The sequence below is a fragment of the Gallinula chloropus genome (assembly GCF_964237585.1).
Source record: "Gallinula chloropus genome assembly, chromosome: 17".
In the NCBI taxonomy this organism is placed as follows: domain Eukaryota; kingdom Metazoa; phylum Chordata; class Aves; order Gruiformes; family Rallidae; genus Gallinula; species Gallinula chloropus.
In genome coordinates this window covers 5613629-5632840 of record NC_140102.1, presented here as the reverse complement: position 1 = coordinate 5632840, position 19212 = coordinate 5613629, and the positions used below count along the sequence as shown (strand labels likewise).

At 43.0% G+C, this 19212-nt stretch overlaps 1 protein-coding gene across 1 annotated transcript; it reads right to left on the bottom strand.

The window, feature by feature from the left end:
• Positions 1–1045: 1045 nt before the first annotated feature.
• Positions 1046–18484, bottom strand: BCL7A (BAF chromatin remodeling complex subunit BCL7A; the record flags this gene model as incomplete). Its single annotated transcript, XM_084272292.1, has 6 exons — positions 18354–18484; positions 10383–10464; positions 7143–7239; positions 5080–5247; positions 2076–2197; positions 1046–1117 (listed from the first exon to the last, which is right to left on the bottom strand). Exons 1-6 carry the CDS (start codon positions 18443–18445, stop codon positions 1046–1048), a joined length of 633 nt encoding a protein of 210 aa, XP_084128418.1. The 5' UTR covers positions 18446–18484.
• Positions 18485–19212: the final 728 nt, after the last annotated feature.

The window sequence follows — 19212 nt, the reverse complement described above, 5'->3', positions numbered from 1 at the left end:
CCCCACATACAGTATTAACCTGGAACGTCGAAGTAAACATCTTATAAAGAAACAGTACGATGAAATCCAGTTCAGTGAAAACATGGTATCAAAAAAGACCAATTGAAAATAAATTCATTGTGCATCAATCCCTTTGATCCTATTTATGTACATAGTGGAACTTTTCTGTAAAGCAAGTTGTACCCAGTACAGAGATCTGGACCTAATACGCAAGTATTTTAACTGCTGTGTTATAGTATATATTCAGATCTGGACTATAAATGGTAAACAGATCATGTTAACTTCTGATGAAGTTAAGTATTTAGAAGACCAAATTTACAGTTGCGAATGCCATGCATTCAATAAAAGATCTCCACTATAGCTGCTAAAATAAAATATCAAGCTCCTTTTTCTCCTTGGACTCCAAGAGTGAAAATGGCTTCCTGATCCATATTTGTTAAAAATTGAAGCACCAGGGATTTAAAAATTAAAAACAAAACAAAAACCCCAAACAAAACGAAACAAAAAAACCCAAGAAAAGAAAAAAAAAAAGCTTTACTACATGGCATTATACAAACATAGGCCACTTTGCAAAGGAGACAGTTGCAAAACAACTTTTAAAAGTTAGCACTGTTTTCGGAACACAAGGCACAAAACAAAAGCAGACATCACGCCAGAACAATGAACTTCACATGAAAGCTAATACCTGACCTGTACCATCCTTAAATATCTTACAATGTTAAATAGAGAAATGAAAAAAAAAAAAATACAGCAGCAACATAATTGTAATTTTGACTTTAGAAACAGTGCGTAGACCCCTCCTGAGTTGTTTACTCCAACCATTTCAGAGACAGTAACTTAAAAGTTCTCAAATGTTTGTTTCACAGGAAAAAGTTTTCAGTGTCTGAGAAGTTAAACCTTTGTTAGGCTTTCTTGGATTTTTGCTTGGTAACTTGAAAAGTTAGGAGTTCTGTCCTCATCCAAGAGAAGATGCTTAAGTAAGGTTGTTCTATAATTAAGCCCACTGATGTACCTTACATAAAAACTGACCAGAAAAATCTATAGTCTAAATCTCTTCAACATTTTGTTGGGAAGCCTCTACTTTCATCTTTTTAGAAGGTGGCGCTCCTTCAGAGTCCTTAATGAGGGAGAAAAGAAAAACAACCACATTACTGTTGCACTGAATTCCAGGCACCATAAACATCAAACAAGAACAAAATTCCCTCGCGTGTCGCTTGTAGAATACAAAACATCTCTGGATAGGAGAATGACGTCACTAAGTACATCTCTTCCTGAAATCACTCCTCTACTTACATCTTACCTCTTTATACATTTGTTGCCTACAGACAAAGGGCAATATTCTAGTTCTGGGTTAAATACCGCAGTGAATACTCCAGGAAACAGCCTTGATGCGTGGTTATATCCAGACTTTTCTCAGCTCCACGCTCGAGCACAACCCACAGAAAGTGCACACAAATTTTTCTCCTGCTGTAGCCAAAGCAATCTCTACAGGACAGCAGACTCAAGGTTTGGGAAGTGCAGAGCGTGCACTGAAACAAGCCAACCACCCACAAGGACAGACGGACTGAGCAGTGTTCAGACAGAGGATCTCAATGTGAGGGGGACAACTGCAAGGACAGTTTCTTTCTCCCACCCACCCAGAATTTCCACTATACCAGTGAGTAAACATACAAACATCTTGTCCACCCAACCTACAAAAATTAACTTTCCTGACTGCTATATGCATTTACTTTTACAGAAGGGCCCTCAAAGGGGCCTGACCAGTAGGTTAGGTCCAAGCAAATTACTACCATGAAGTTTTAACATTCCCTTACAAAACTAACACAGGCTGTTTCAGGAAACTGAGAAGTAAATCAAACCAATCTCTTCTTACTGTTCAAATTATGTGAAATGCCAGCAGCCCATCAAATTAACCACAAAGCCAGATACATGTACATTTAATACCCTGCAGCTGCATTACTGTCATCACCTCTGGAAATGAGTCTAAATACAAAATTGGCCTCCTTACACTTGCTTTTTGGCAAAACTATTCCTTTCCAAATTCCAAGTAGTTGGGCTTTTGCGCTTAAAGTTACCTGAGAGTTTTTAGATGCCTCTGTAGTTATATCATTTTCTCCAGAGGACTGAATTTCTGCTTTCTCTGAACTATTCATGGAATTTTCCATTGAAGACTGTGAATTCTGTTCATCAGAGGTATCTGAAATGTCAAGAAATAATTTTAAACAAACAAATGAAAGCGTTCAGCAGGAGCTTTTCAGATTATCTTCTCATTAGCAACACCCCAAAGCACATAAATTTCAACCACATGTCACAATTAACAAAACCATACATAACTTCAAGAAAATAATGAGTTAAACTCAAAACTCCAGGACCAAAACAACAGGAGACCATCGCCTTCATCCTGCCCTGTACAATTTCTGGAATTAGTCCCTAGAGGGAGCTAAGACCTTGCACACCCTCTAACACAACATGATGTCAATGCTATTGGCAAACAACTTGCAACAGACTTTGTAAAGGGGCTGACCGCAAGGAAACTCGCTGCAAAGCAGAAGCAAAAAGCGGCTACAAAAAAAGGCTGAATTGTAGTGGCTTAATAGAATAAAGTTATTTGAATTGAAATCCAGCCATATATTTAATTCAACTTTTTTGCTAGAAACTACTTTAAAAGAAAATCTAGAAATTCAGCAAGTTAGCTAGCTTAACCATTATGGTCACAGGATTTTTAACCCTGGTGCACGCTTATGAAGAAGTCTTGCAGCTTGTTATAGCTCTCACCTGCTTCCAATTTTCATGGTTTATTTGTTTTGTTTGGTTTTAAACTCTCCTCTCTCTCAACCCAAGAGGTACAGAGGACTCAGGATTAAGGCACCATTTACTCCAAAGGGGACAGGGACGCTTAAAATGCCTCTAACAGATTAAATATCCCTCAGGTTTGACACAGTATGTCCAGAAGCAGAGACTGGGTAAAGACAAAAAAGAGTAAAGCACCCAAACCCAGCTGACTGTAGGAGGTCAGTTCTGTTTCTTTCGGTATCCACACCAAGACCAGCCTAAGGACTGGAGCCCATTCTTTCCTCCAGTTCATTTCAAAATCTTTTTGACTGAATTCTCAGAAGCATGCATGGAGCCAGGTTTTATGAAGTGGTCTCTCCACAGGTCCCTGACCCAAGAAACATACATATTTATTCTCAGTTAAGAGAAATAAATGCACATTAACTTTGGTTAATGAAGATGACCTAGCCAGTGAGTAACGGGTATTTTTGTGGTTTCTGGATAAAAAAGCATCACAAACGTGTCTGAAAGTCTGTCTGACTGAATTCAAGATAAAGTGACGCCTATGATGAGCAGTCTCAAAGATCACATTGAGCAGACTCCAACAGAATCATCTTCCTTTCCATGTCTCACCAGAAAAGCATGTTCATGCTGATAAAAAAAAACAAGTCCCAAGGGACAGAAAGAATTTCAGTTTCCGTTGTGTATGTCTCAGCATCCACTGAAACTTGAGCTAAGGAGCATCCTGCAATGTGCCCATCTCCTCATCCCAAACACACACACACCTTGGCTTCCACAGACAGCTCATAGCTGCTGCGTTCTCTTCCAGCAGCTCCTGCTGACCCCCTGGGTGAGGGGATCTCTATTTTACACTGCCAACCCCAAGCTCTTCCCAGGTCTGTGATGACTTGGCTGTAAAAGATTTTGAGTGCACTTGCTTTCTCAGAGAAGTCCACATCAGGAATTCCTGACGCCCCCCAAAACTGTCCACTAGTTTTAAGGAACCTCCCTGATTTCAGTACAGTCACACTAGAGACATACAAGGTCACTGACCCTATCCAGCTGAATAATGTCACAATGCCAGCGGTTTGATCAATCATAACACTTCAGTAGATAATTATTTAATACATTTTTAAGCGTGGCATATAACCAATGGAAAAAAAACCCACCCCAAATTAATAATGAGTATTTTTTGCATCACTTCTCCCTTTCATTTTACAGGAACTGGGTCTGGAATTTATCCAGAGAACCTGGTATGATTTTCCCTGAATCTAAATTTAGTCAGAGGAGCACGCATGATATGTAACAACTTCACACAAGCAGGTTCAGACAATATTAAGACCTCAGAATAAATCCTTACCATTTACCATGACCAAACATACTAGCTGAGGTCATCTTTGAAGGATATGGTGCTCTGATTTATTTCAATTTGGTGACGATTTAATTGTCTAATTTTAACCCAAATTAACAATGATGACGTTTAACATACTTTACCATTCTGGTAGTACCAAGATAAAAGCTCTATATTTAAATTGGTCAGGGGATCTGCTGGGCTAAGAACTAAATCAGGAGAGCCTAATTTAATTGCTTTGCTATTGGAAGAATTCTGCAACCAAATTGTTCGAATAGTGTTAAGGACATCTTTTATCTGTTCTAACAGGATGAAGAAAGTTATCTTCCCAAGAATATCAATACAGAGCCTGCTTCAATCACCAAAAAAAAAACCTTTAAAGATTGAGGTTCAGCACAATCTCTTAACCTACATGCATTTTTAATCTGTGCACAATATTGTACCACTTTTAGAAAATGAGGGCAGAATTCAGAGCTAACTTTTGATTAAACAGTGGGGTTAACAAAAAAGAAAGCTTACATTATAGTTGACAAAATTTAAAAGAATAATTTCAAAAGTATCTCACCTCTATTTTACGTTCACACTCAGTAACAACCGTTCACAGACCTAAAAAGTTAATACTCTCCAGAATTCCTGTGATTACATGGTAGCAGCCTTTTAAACAAGATTTTACATTATTTCTTTTTTTCAAGACTGAGATCCCCACGACAGTAAACTAAGTAATTTTTTTGTTTCCTCTCTGAAAAGCCCTGAATGCCAGGCTGACCTTTCCAGCTGTACAGAAAGACCGCAGCAGGTGAGAGAGATTATGGTCCATTTTCACTCAAGCACTGGGAATTCAGAAACCATTTCTTTCAAATTGTTATTATTCAGTTCTTAAAATTGAAAAGCAAATAAATGATACGCTAAAAGGTGACGCTTTTTATTTGGCTTTGAAGATGGACTTGTCAGCTTACCTTCTGAACCAGGCTGCTCCTTTGCTTCTGTCTGAGTTTCATCAGACTTTACTTCAGTGCCGTCTGCTTGTGTTGCCAAGTTCTGTTCTGGTGCTGGACTTGAATTACTACTGTTTTCTTGTTTTATTGGAGAGGCATCAGCTATTGAGCTCTGGTTGCTATTGTCATCTGTTAGCAAAAGAGTTAAGAATAAGAAACTCTAATTGGACAAGATGAAATGAACAACTTCATTCTTCTACGTTTTTCCTGGTTTATTTCCCAGTAACACACAATAAAGTGCAGCTTGCTGGGGATCAAGTCCAAGGACTTAGACTCCATCTAACTTTTTGCTACACCACCACAAATTTTGCTCTTGCAGCCTCTGCTGGAATACAGGGGTTTTCTGGCTATTACCAAAAAACAAACAAAAACTTTAAAGAAGGCACTCTAGCTAATATGACACAATAAACCCAAAGGGCTTTGCTCAGACCTCCTCCAAAAGAGCCCAGACTTTTCTAAGATGAGTAAAACAGATCAACTGAAGCAAGAGTGTTATTTTATAGTCCACACAACACAGGCCTAATTAAGTGCTCACACTGCAGATGTACAAATACCCATCACTACAATGTTCAGGCGGGAAGTTTTTGAAGTGTGTCCTGAAGGTCCCTCAAGGTAAAATGTAACACCCAGTCCCAACATCAACAGTTTTTAAGTGATAATAATTCAAAATAGTCTCTAGCCTCCAAAACCCTGGATCACACTAACATTCTGCAGCACAGATCGTGTCTCTGTAGTTAACAGGAAATATTCTGCCTGTACCCTCTTCCTGTGAAAACCAGTGACAGCCTTTTCAGCATCTCAGCTAATACTTTATTGATAGCAGTGGGGTGCAACTTCCTGTCATCTTTAAGCCTACTAACAACCCTGGGTAACCAAAGGGAAGCTCCTGCTCCCAAAAGAAAACTAATCCAGCAAAACATTATTAGTTAAATTACTAGCATGCAAGTTGATCCACCTCCTTCTACATCTGTACGATCATTACATCCAAAGGACTTCAGAAACACATAGCTGGTGATGGGACTTTCAGAGCAGCCTGAAGTCAGATCAGATTAACTTTATCATGAAATTGTACAGTACAGCTTAAAATCAGAAGTGATACATGATAAAAAAGTAGCAAGCTGTATATTCACCTCATAGATAGGAGAAACAAGGCTTAAGAAAATTAAATGATCTGACTGAGGCAAAAGCTAAATTCAAAACAGATGAGAAATTAACCCAGATCTGTGAAAATCCTGCTTACTCCTTTAACTGCAAGACCATACTTGCTATGAACACTGCAAAAACTACCCAGGAGGCAACACAAGTGCAAATAAAACTGAAATGAAAAATTTACAACCCACTAAGAAGTGTTCCACTCTTATCAGCTCAAATAGTGCTGCATTCTCAGCCATAATTGTTATCTAAACACCTAGAAGGTAAAAAACTGAAACAGAGCTGAGCTGTGCAAGCTCCTCCATAATAAACACCAGGTCAACACTCAACAGTTCACACTTTGAAAAATAAAAATTGGCCTAACAGTACAGGACTGTTTTCTTAAACAGTTCATTTTGTCAAGCTGAAGCAGAAGGAAGACACCAGAACCAGAGCTTTACCTTCTCAGCTCTCGAATTCTTCTGACCTGACTCACCTTTAGAGTTAGAAAGAACCAAGCCCGCACAAATTATGGTAGATGCCACTAAGGCTTTGGGGGTCTTTTGGTTCTTCAAGCAGCAAACTTGACAGAGTTACTACTTCACTGAAGTGTAGGAGTGTAGCAGCATGAATGGTAGATATTTCTGGTTTTATTTTCATATTTAGCTCCACTACTTCCCCCCCCACATACACATCCCCAAATAAAAACAGCATTTAAACAACTGTTCATATATCCACAGAAGTCAAAGGTACCAAAGGAGCATCTGATGCTGTTTTCCACTTGGACTGAACTATCCTGTCCATACATCCAAGCCATGGAGAACGTGACACTGTTAGCTTACACTTTCATGACAGTGTAACAGGGTAATTGGAGCTGACCTTCTCCCACTCACCATGCATGTCCATCATCCCCGGAGAGGAGCTATTCTCTGGGGTGGTCACTTCAGAGCCACATTTTTCATCTTTGCCTTTTTTCTTGTTCTTATTTTTCTGAAAAACAAAAGGTACCATAAACAAATGAGACTATCCCCACAAAGGGAAACCCATGTTACACTATAAAACCTTTCCCACTCTTTCCTGTAACTATCTGTCTTGATTTCAAGTGAGAAATAAAGCCAATGTAATAACTGACATTCCCAACAATGCATTAGTCCCAGTAACTGCAGGGCTGTTTTTCTAACTGTATTCTTCATGACACAAAACACTGGGACATGTTGGGGTTTATCCAGAAGTTCTAGTAACAGGTGGCACTTAAACATGTTTTCTTCACACAACTGCACAATTTTTATAGGAAATACATGAGTTCTCAGTAATACCCCTCATGCCACAAACAGGGCACCTGAGGCACGATGATTCAATGGCTTGCTGAAACTGAGTCAGAGAACTTGGGAGGTGCTGGCTGCTAACTTTGTACTTAGTCCAAAGAGCTCCAAACCCAAGGTCAAAAGAAGCTCCTGCTGCACTGGGAAAAGGGAAGAGCACCACTGATCAGAAGCAAGACTAAAAGTTGGGAAAATACCCTATTTCTGAGCGTGGAACTTTGCTCACTGTATGGTTTATGTGTATCAACACACCGATACAAAACACAAAACATCCTCCCTTCTGTATCAGAAAGCTGTAGAGCACACCTAGACAACACGCACAGTAACAGACCTAGAATCTTAACACTAGAGAGACAGCTTTTTACCTCTTTCTCAATGACCAACGCTGCAGAGGCCTCCTCCTTCCCTACAGCTAATGCTGCTTCTTCATTAAAACTAAAAGCTGGAATCAGAAAAAGCACACTGACCTATACCAAAGAGCACACACAAGATGATCCTACATGAACAATGGGTCACAACACGCTCGTGGCCAAACAACAGCGTGGACTGTGAGCACTAAAACAAAGGAGGAGACAGTGGCATCCGTCACGTGGAAAATCTGCGTCTGCTAAGGGATGCAGCATTTTCAATTAAGAGGTGACGTAATCGGTCTCAGAGGAGAAAGAGCCAGCTGCACTGCTTTTGGAGGATCCTGCACGCCTGCTGAGAAGACAATTAAAAGCCTGACTCGAGGAAAAAAGCTCGGCAACCCATCATTCGGGTAAGACAATGTCACACTCCAACGAGGGAAGGAACCAAAACCATAATCAAATATTGTCTGACTGCAGAAGAAACTCAACAAGTGCTACCTAGAAAGACTTTTCACTGTTTTAAATAGATTATTTTTAAAGGCTTATTTTTAAAACGTATTTTTAGTTCAGAGGAGCCAGATTTTATTGCCTAATATGTGAAACAGAGGTGAAAGCACATGGACTTTACCTTTGCAAAACGAGAGTTCAGAGGGGGCACGATCTCTCTCAGGTTTGGCTTTTTGTTTGTTTTTAAAAAGGCAGAAATGACACTTTTGCCACATGAGAAACACTGAAAAAAACGTGAGCTGAAAAGTTTTTTTAAGAAGGTTTAACCATCAAAGTGTCGAGGTTCTACAGCAGCCTTCCAAATTTAGAAGGAGGAAAGAGTTTAAGTAATTCTAGTTCAAAGAAATGTCAAAGTGGCTTAGGAACATGTGAGAGTGTGAAGTAATCTAATCTGTGTTCACTAAAATCAAAGACAGCTTCCTTTTCAAACGCAGAGCGGTAAAAAAGATCCTGTTCCAGTAAAAAGCAAGTACACAGTCTGCTCCTTCACAGATGGATGAAAGCAGAGGTAGAAAGATGCCCACAAGAACATTAAGCAGCCAAGATGACCCCTACCTGATATTTATTTTCCAGTATATGCACTTTTGCAAGAACTGTGCAACTGTGAGAGGTTCCAGAGCAAAAAGACAGAAGCCTTATGATATCAAGCCTGTACCAACTGAAAATTCATCCAGAAAGTCCTGAAATTCTATTCCCAACTTCCACGGTACCCATCATGCAAGCACAGATTAATTGCAGGAAAGCAATTTTCAGAACCCATAAGCCTAAATATTCTAAATCTGTCTCACACAGGTAGCACAGCTTTTTCTTCCAATGTATTATAAAAATGAAAGCAAGCCCAAACATTTGACAACTAACAGAATGAAGAAGTTTCTGTAAAGACAACAGGAATGGTTTCCCAATTTGTCACAGAGATGCTGCTCAAGCACTGGGAGAACACAGGAGACTCACTGCAAATCTGCCAGCCACAGAAATCTGTGGTACAACTAAAGGTACAGAAAGAAACAAACTCGGTTAAAACAACATTAATCAGACTTCAAATAAGGCAAGTCACTGTCTTATCTGAAAAATATTTTACACATTTACTAACATATTTTTTTCCAGACAGGTCTTAACTCCTACTTCAAATCAAGTAAAAGCACACAAAAGCCCAAGGAAGAAGTACCCAACTTAGGATATATACTCTATCATACCCCTAATTTACCATTGTACCACAGATTAGTTTTTCTCTATGTAACTTAATGCATAAAATGAGACCAATGTTCATTTTGCAAAACTATTTGTAAGCCTTTCCTAACAACTCTGATTTTCATACTTATTTTTATGCCACATGATCGTATCATGGCAAACGAACAGTGCACACAAAGAACTTGGCCATGATGCACACACAGACATTCATTCTCTCATCAAGAGAAAACACACATTAGGACAGAAGCATGTCTGCTGTACTGCTCGGGCTGGACACCTTAATACAGGGGATTATCAGTTCTGCAGGATTTTCCTACCTTTACTTCAGTGTGTTGCACCTATTTTTGAGCCAAACAGGGGCGATGCACAGATGGAATACCTTCGCCACACAGCCCCAAACCAGCTACTCTCCTTTAAAGCATCAGGCAGGAAGAGGGGAGATGTAACTGATGTCTTAGTTTCCCCTGCTCCCCGACTACCAACTACTATATTGGATAGTTCTCAAAAAAATCTGTTTCAAGCTGGATGTTTAACAGTTATCTGAGAATTGATCCAAGCTGACTGTGGGAAGACTGCCACCCGATGAACCATCAACATTGCTTTCTGCAGAGATCAACATTTTCCTCAGAGCTCTTCTATTCAAACGCTTGTGAGACCCACACCAGTCTTGGCTTCAAGGCTCAAGGAACAGAGAGTGTATTTCTTTCCACTTTCCCTAAACGTGCCTGTTATCTTGAAGAAAGCAAGACATCTGCAGGATACTTACATCATCGACTTTAGGCTCTGTTACTGGTACCCATTTGTAAATCCTTAGGGATGTGTCACCAACTGTCACCCACTTCTTCTCCCTATAAAATTACAATGCAGGAGAAGTTAAAGTTAAACTTCGATTTCAAAAGAAAGTGAACTACTATTGTAAGTTGTCAAGGATTTAAATAGGCTATTAAGTAGGATGATCTCTATTACAGCGTCTTTAGTACTGCATGGTGCAATTGTTCTTTGCGTTTCAAAAACTTGTTAGAGCACTGCTAACCTCCACCAGATTTCTCAGGGCTGTTACTTGACTAGGTGAATAACTGCAGTAGCAGTAATATGATCTGGATTAAAGATACAGTTAAGAAGAACAGCTATTGAAAAATGCAGATTTAATGCCTACAATTTTCACTTAAGTTTCTAGAGAGCAAAGGAGGTTTTAGACAGACCAGCGTTGTTTTGATTGTCATGAAGCTGTTTAATGGTATTAGAAATCTAAATGCATTTTGACCATCTGAGGTTTATTTTTGGGCAGAAACTTGCTGCTAGCAATTTAACATCCACTCAATATTTCCATCAGACAGCTCTGAAATTCTAGCCTCAGAACCAACAGCCTTATCGGGAGCAGTATGTGCCGTGATGCAGAATCAGACTCTGGAGAGCTGAGCTTTCTTAGACAAGAAAAGCTGAGAAGGCCACCAGAGAGGGGAAAAGCATAACCCACAGCACTCTGTGCAGACCCCTGCCAGCCAGCCACCATATCGTGACACTGACAAATTGTGAAGGAAATCTGGCTGGAGGGCGTCACTACATTAGGGGTCACGCAGACACGGAGATGGAAAGGATGCTGAACGCTTAGTTAAGGGATGAATTCCTTGGGCTCTTTACATCAGAGTAATAAAGGAAGGTCCACAATGCCAGAGAAATTTCATCACATTTCTGTGATCAGTTTTCAGGTCACAGATCACCACTGCTGGTTCCTGGGTTTGTAATATAGCTCTGCAAATGGATCAATTAAAAGTTAACAACAAAGACCAATCCATTAAATATTCAGGAACATCTGAAATTAATTTGGCATGAGATCTCAAGCATTTTTCTTTCTAAAAAACACATTTAAATAATAGATTTGGGATCCAGTTATAGATTTTTTTTTAATGTTCGTTGCAGGATGGGAGATGCTGGATGTGACTCCAAATACATACATATTTGCAATAGTTCCATTTTTAGAAAGGGCTTCCAGAATCAAAAGCAGCCACAGTGTACAAATGCCACAAACATCCTCCTGAACTATTTGTTTAGCTACTAAAGCCAATCTTACTTGTTTTCCCTTTAGAGGAGATACTTTCCTGTTTAAAAAAAAAAAAAAAAAAAAAGCTATATATTACAATTTGCTACATTTTGGATCTGTCCACAAGTATATTTTAATTAAAGTACACAACTATTTCAGCTTCATTTCTTTCCCACTGCTTTTCCTGGAGCAGTTTTTCCTCAGGGCGTTTAGATAACTCCATTTGGGTACCCTAGATGGCTAAAGTATGTCAAAACCCAATTTCACACTAATCTGGAGCTCTACTGCTGGATGTGATAAAAATGACAGTGGAGATGAGGGCATGTCAATAATGAGTGCATACTTAATTGTGAAGAGATGATCATGATATAATTTTTCTTTTTAAAGGATACAAGACAAAGTAGACTTATTTCTACTTGGGAAAAACCTCTTATGGAAATAAAACCGGCTGGGGCTTCGTTTGGGGAGTGGGGAGAGGTGAATAAATGCTTTATTAAAAAAATAATCAAGATTTTAGTCTTTTCCTACAGCAAAATATTACTTAGAGATGCTGCACTGGAAAACCAAAAGTTCAAGATACCTGTTAGCATCTCAAAGCAGCCTCACACAGCATCTTCACTGGACAGACTGTAGAACACAGGAGGAAACCTATATTAGTAACTTTTTCCTTCTAGTATTAAAGTTAGCCCTGACATTTTAATTCTTTTGAGCTTCTTAAGTACCACTTTAAATTTTGATAACCCTCAGCTACAGGGATTATTTTCACTGAATTCAATACACAGCAATTCAGACAACAATGGGAATAAGGATATTTTGTGATGGAAGTACACCAACATCCCAGTCCTGCAAACATGGCTAAATAGAAAACCCAACATCACGCTGCTATTATTCAGATATTTTACATGTGTAAGCATTTAGAGTATTGAAGTTTTAAGACCATAACAGTATTAAGAAAAAAAGAGACAAGCTCCTCTAAAACGTATTAAAATCACTGGCAGCACAAACACGAATTTGTTAACAAAGAAATGTAACGACTTTCAGACATTTAAGATCAACAGGGCAAAATAACTTCAGGATTTAAGGTGTTTATTGCAAATAAAGCTCAGAGTATTATCTGTAATACTTGCTGCCTTTCCATTTCACAACAACAACAACAAAAAACCCCAAACCAAGCAAACAAAAACCCCCCAAATTCCCAAAACCGCTTCTACTCCAAATACTTTGTGCAGAGGCACCATCCCAACCTGCTGGTCAGGGACTTTCCTGTTCATTTAGTCAGAACTGACAATTAACTGATGCTGCCCATTGCAGTAAGTTCACTAAACGCTAGACAAACAACAACACAATCCAGCTGACCAAGTGCCGGAGCAGGATTGAGGAATCGATGAACTCTTCTGTCCATTCTGTTGTGAAAACTTCTGTAACTCCCTCACTTGTTTTCCTGTCTGTAAAATGGATCTGCTGGTGAACCTGCTCATCCTGAGACCCTGACCAGAATTCCACCCCCATAACTCTGTCCCACCTTTGTTAAGCAGTCGCCAGACAGTATTTTTTACTGTGCCATCTCCTGCTATACTATACAGGCCGATCAGCTGGTGGACTGGCAAAGGTGGTTGATGGACAACCATCAAACTGAGAGTCTGTCAGGATAAAAATGAGGCAGTCGTCAACTTCACTTGCCCATGTCTAGCTGACAAAACTCCACAGCTTTCCAAAAAAGAGTTTATCTAGTTTCAAACCTATCCTATAGATTTCAAACCTATCCTGTTCTTCCATAAAGGACTCAGAAGTAACAATGGAAAATGGCAAAACGAAACATATACAGTACTAATTTTTTCCCCTTTAATTTTCCACACTGAAAAGTAAATTCAGAAACTAATCAATGCAACAGAAACAAGCACTTGCATTTATCTGAAGTTGTGTTAAAGCATTTTTAAACTCTGAACCATATCTGCACAGCATTTAAAGGACAACCAAGGATACAAAGGGTAAGCATTAGTATCAACGCTTCTTTAGTGCTTCTGCCTGAGGCATACTAGTATCCTAGAACATACATCATTTTATAATAAATTCCCTGTTCTAAACAGACCAGACTCTTCAATGTGTTTTACTTTGTGTATTAACACTAAACCTCCAAAGATGAGTATCAAATTCCGTGTATAAAAGCAATATACTGGTGAGCAAGCACTAAAGTGTATATTACACTTACACATGAAGTGTGGAAACAGCTCCTGCAGCAGCAGGCACTAGAAACGTTGGATGGCACAGAAACAGAAAGCCTTTATTGCCAATAGATAATCATTTAAGAAAAGGCTTCCATGCTACTTTGGCTTTTTACCGTGACTACCGTTTATCAGTGATCTGTATTTACACAAGGATTTGCTCCCACATACCCCATCTTCCGTTGATGATCACGAAGTGACGTCATAATGCTGAATTTATCACATCACACTCACTTGCATTGCAACAGAGTTTGGTGAAAATCACAGAATTATGACCTCCCTGTGGGATCAAGCAAAGGAGAAAGGGGAATAGGAAAGAAAATGCCATTATTATACATAAGAAGTGCCGTAAGATGCACACACACAGAAAAAAAAGAAGGTTTTTCAGAGCACAGGTTGCTTTTCAGAGCACACCTATTGCTATGTAGATGTTTCTCTAGTAACTAATGTCAAGTAGCCCCCAAAAGACATGGTGTTTCTGGACCACTGCACAAACAATAAGATACCACACAGCATGAATAGACAAAAGCTAATTAACGATTACAGGTGCCTTCTCTCTGAGTTTACCTACAAGAGTTCCCTTTAACTTAGGCCAGCATGTTTTTAAGCAAGTCCTGCTAGGCTCCACATTGTAGCAAGCACCTTTTCTCATGGTAAAGAGAAACATGGCTTATGTACCAGAGAACTCCACCTTTTACACACAACCAACTTCCACTGAAGTCAGAGAGCGTATAAAAAAATAGCCACGAGCCAGGAAAAAGAAAAAAAAAAGTTTTTTAAAAAAAGATATTGTAATCCAAGCATGTCTGGGCCACAGCAGTACTCCAGTTCCTGCACATACACCGGGTATTTCTACTTCAGCTGCCACTACATGAACTGCAGGAAACCAAACACAGCCAGTGCAGCCAGACTAAACTGGGGTGGCAATCCAGTAACAGCAAAGTCTTTTTTCCAAAGACATCACGTTAAGAAGTTCTATGTCATAGCTACTTTTCAGAGTGAAAGCCTATTTTAAGAAGGAAGCACGAGCAGCAAAACCTGCAGAAGCTCAATCTCAGAGCATTACATACCACACAAAAATATTTTAGCAAGTCTGAATGGAGACAGTGAGCAGAAAAGCTATGGCAGCATGGTCTAGAAATTCTACCCTGAGCAGCCACAGCTAGCAAGCCCAATCAACGGCACGGGATAACATGATCTCACTGCCCATGGTGACTTCACTCCTCAACTTTTACACAACATACTTTGTTTTAAGCTACATCCCAAGTGACTTCTGGCCGTACAGCCAATTCCCCACCATAACAATACTTAACACTTTCTGGAAGTACTGCTATCAGTTGTCCAGGGTCATCTCTTCTTCAGAAGGGGAAATCTCTATCCCTAGATTAGGGCTTTGATGGGTGAGGAAAAGATCTAAGGGCTTCTGCAAAGATACTGCAATTCAAAGACAAGGTGATGCAATGAGGTGTCCTCAATCCAGCTGCCTTCTCTGTATAGGGGCATCTACCCCCATCAGCCACAGCATACCTCCATCCTTAAACACCTGCACAGTTGTCCCAAAGCTCAGCAGTGCTATGTACCCCTGCAAATCATTCTACTGCCTCCCAAGACCTCCCACCGCTTACGCTCGCTTCCTGCCCATGGCTTGTCTTTACTAAACGCCTGCATTGTCTTTCATTTAACAAATCAGACTTTTACAAAACAAGAGCGTTTCTATTATTTTTCTAATGCTGGTTGAGCACACCATAGTTCCTGCCTCTCTTCTCAAGAACCCATTCAGATACCAACAAATCTTTAAAGACAAAAGCCAATCCTGTACTTCTCTCAATTCACTGAGATAAATCCATCTCAGCCGTTTGATTTTTTTTTTTAAATACTGAAAGAAAAATCCTAAGTACTGCTAGAAAGTAAAAAAAAAAAAAGTTAAATTTCCATGGCTAAGAGGGTAGTTCTGCACTTCTGCCAGACAAACACAGCGCGACCGTGCAGCCCGCGAGACACGTGCTATGTGTTTTCTAAAATAGACGCTCATTCATGAGAGTGGTTTAAACAAAGGAGATACGGTTACATTAATCTCAAGATAAAAACGTTAACAACTTCACTGTTTACTACTAAGCTCCAGAAACACCAGAAGCGCCAGGCGCTCTACAAAACACACTTGAAGATAGGGTACCTCCATCAAAGGGCTCCCTGTCCGAGAAAGAACACGTATTTTCTAAGGAACAAAGTCTGCACTGATGGAAACCGCTTTCCAAAAGGCACATCCACAGACGTGGCAGCGCAGGCGTTCAGTCACACAGCACAGGAAGGCTGCTCGGAGGAGTTTACAGTTCAGTTTGCCTCTCTACTCATCTTCAGCACGCAGCGCTCCGAGCATACGAGTCTCAGAAAACTCTGCTCTATGAAACGCTGGGCATGAGGCATTTTAATCTTCGGTGGCTGCATTTCCACAGAAGAGCTGTGGATGGCAACAAATTGCTCCTATTATGCAAATGAAGCTGCACACATGGAAATTGCCTATGTGGCTCTTCTGAAGATGCAGGAATTGCTAGTGTGTAAAGTTCAATTTAACAAGCCAAGTCTTCTCCAAACATTTCAACCACAAAACACAGAAGCTCTCTTGCTTATTTCCCACTAGCTGACTGCAGGTATAGGGGGCGAATCGCGAGATTCACCTTCAAATTACAATTCCTTTACAAATATGAGAAATTGTTCCTGTAAATACTTGGGATGCACACACAAGAAGCTGCAGGAATACTTCTGGCAATAATCAAAATACACACTGCATGATTCTGTACAGGAGCCCTTTAAAGCAAGGGGGTTTAACCCTCACGAGGGGTAAAACATACAAATATCTATTTATACCGTAAGATTTCTGGTTTACAGAGGAAGCCATAGCAACCGACATGATGACAGAGAGCTCTTGCCAAGAAAAGAAATTTAAAAAATTAGGTGTTTGGTTCAATGGCCAAGCTTCTGCCTCCACTCCTCCCCGAAATCCACAAACCAGGACTCGAAGGAAGTATGCTGAGCTCATGAATGAAATACCTACTGACAAAACAGTCCCACACATCCAGCAACGCTCCCGCCTGAACAAAAGTCCCGCCGCATCGCTACGCATTGTTCTGACCCTTCAAAGCCAGCCCACCAGTCAGCAAAGAGCACTTCAAAACACCACCCGAGTAGAAGAGAGTTCCTGAAACCAACCGAACTGGCGGTGCTCGGGCTGCTCCAGCTCCCTACACAATGGCTGGATTCTTTGAAATCCCCATCCCGTGCCCTGCGTTATTGGACACACGTCCCGATTCTTTGTCCTGCTCAAGCCAACGGACCCATTCATCCGCTCAAGGCCATTTAAAACGCAACGAACCTTTTCACCACACTTTTAACTCCGTATTTCACTCCTAATGAAAGCCAAGCCGTAACTGTAGGGCGGCAACAAAAGCGTCCCCTTATTTCACCAGGTTCAAACCAGCTGAGTTACGCAGATTAATACGGACCCAAGGGATTCCCCCCGTGGATTTCAAACGCTTCAATAAAGTATTTCAAGACAGGGGCACAAAGGCTACTGAGCAGTCAACTTGCTGGAAGAAAGATTCCCTCTCGAGTCACACCGGCACTGCTCTTTATCCCACCCAAAAAAACCCTGGACCGGCTGTGCGGAGCACTGCAGGGACTGACTGTATTGTTTGAGCCCCTCGTGTGGGCTTTTCCTAACAAAAGCAGAAAGGGGGGAAAATAAAATAGAAAGGGGGGGGGGGGGGGGAAGAAAGACAATAAGCGGGAAAATGCCAAAACACGTTTAAGGCCTAACAAAAGGGAATTGTTTCACTCGGGGTACAACCTTTAATTATATAATTTAGCACAAATTCCGGCGGTAATTAGGCGCGGCCGCCGGCTCCGCTCCGCGTTTACAACGGCCGGAGCGGCTGCGGGAGACGATCGCGCTCGGGTTCTCCGCGCGTACGGGCGAGCCTCGGGGACCGGGAAGGTTACACCAGCAAGAAACCACACGAAAACAAACTCTCGGGCGCTCTGCGGGGGGATCCGTGACGCCCTTTCTCTTTGTTTTTCAGTACTTGTTCGAGCTCCGGCTCCGCACAGACCCGGCGGCGCAGCTGCCCCCCGGGCCCGCTCCTCGGGGCCCTTTGTAGGGGAAGGCGGCGGGAGGAGCCCAGCCCGACGCGACTCGCCGCCCGCCCGGCCCGAGCCGGGATCCGCGGCGCGGCGGGCCGGGGGTCGGTGGGGAGCGTCGGGGGTCGGCGGGGAGGGGGCTCGGCCGCACAATGGAGCCGCCTCTCGCCCTCACACGCCGCCGCCGCCTTCATGTGACTCGCAGGAGCGAAATGGCTTCTGGGTGCCGCCGGCTCCCCGCCCCCCGCGGCCGCCCGGCGAGCTCCGGCCCCGCGAGGGGACAGCGCGGCGGGGCGAGGGGGAACGGGAGCGGGGTCCCGACGCGGCGCGGCCCGCTCACCATTTGCGCACTTTCTCGATGGCCGCCATCACCCGTTTGATATCATCCTTCGCCCGGCTCCGGGTCTCGGCCCGCACCGACCGACCCGACATGCTGCTGAGGGGGGAGGGGGAGAGGGAGAGGCGGCGGGGGCGGCCTCAGCCTCAGCGGGGAATGTGGCGCTCTGCGCTGCCCGCGGCGTCCGTCGGCTCGTCCGCCCGACCTCACAATGCTCCCTCCGCTCGGCTCGGCGCGGCGCGGCTCGGCGCTGCTCGGCTCCGCCCGCCCGCCGGGGCCCGCGCACTGCGCACGCGCCCCGCGCCGCCGCCGGCAGCCCGCGCGCGCGGGGCCGGAGGGGGGGGGGGGAGTGGAAGGAAGGCGGGAGGTGGGGCTGGCGCGCGGGACGGGCGCCGCGGAGGGCGGCCCGGCAGCCCCGGTCCCGCCGTTGGGGGGGGGAGGAGAGGGGGGACGAAGGGGGACACACAGACACCCGTCTCGGGGGGGCCGCTACGGAACAGCGGGGACCTGCGGAGGAGCCGCGGGGGGAGGCCGGCGGGGCTTCCCGCGAAAGGGCGCCCGTGCGGGGAAGTTCGGAGGCGGCGGCCGGCCCCGCCGCTCTCTCTTGCCCCTCCGACACCGCCGGGGCTGCGTGAGCCCGCGGGCGGGCAGCGCGGTCCCCGGTCCCGCTGCTGGGGTGGGGGGGGAAAGGGAAAGGTGTGGTCCGGCGGTGACAGCCGTCCGGCCCGCCCGCCCTCGGCCCGGTGCGGGGACGCCGAAGCCGAGCCCCGCTCCCGGGCAGCCGACTCAGGAGCGACGGCACTTGTGCGAGTCGCCGTGACAGGCCGGCGGGTTCAGCAAAGCGCCCGCCTTGTTGAACAGA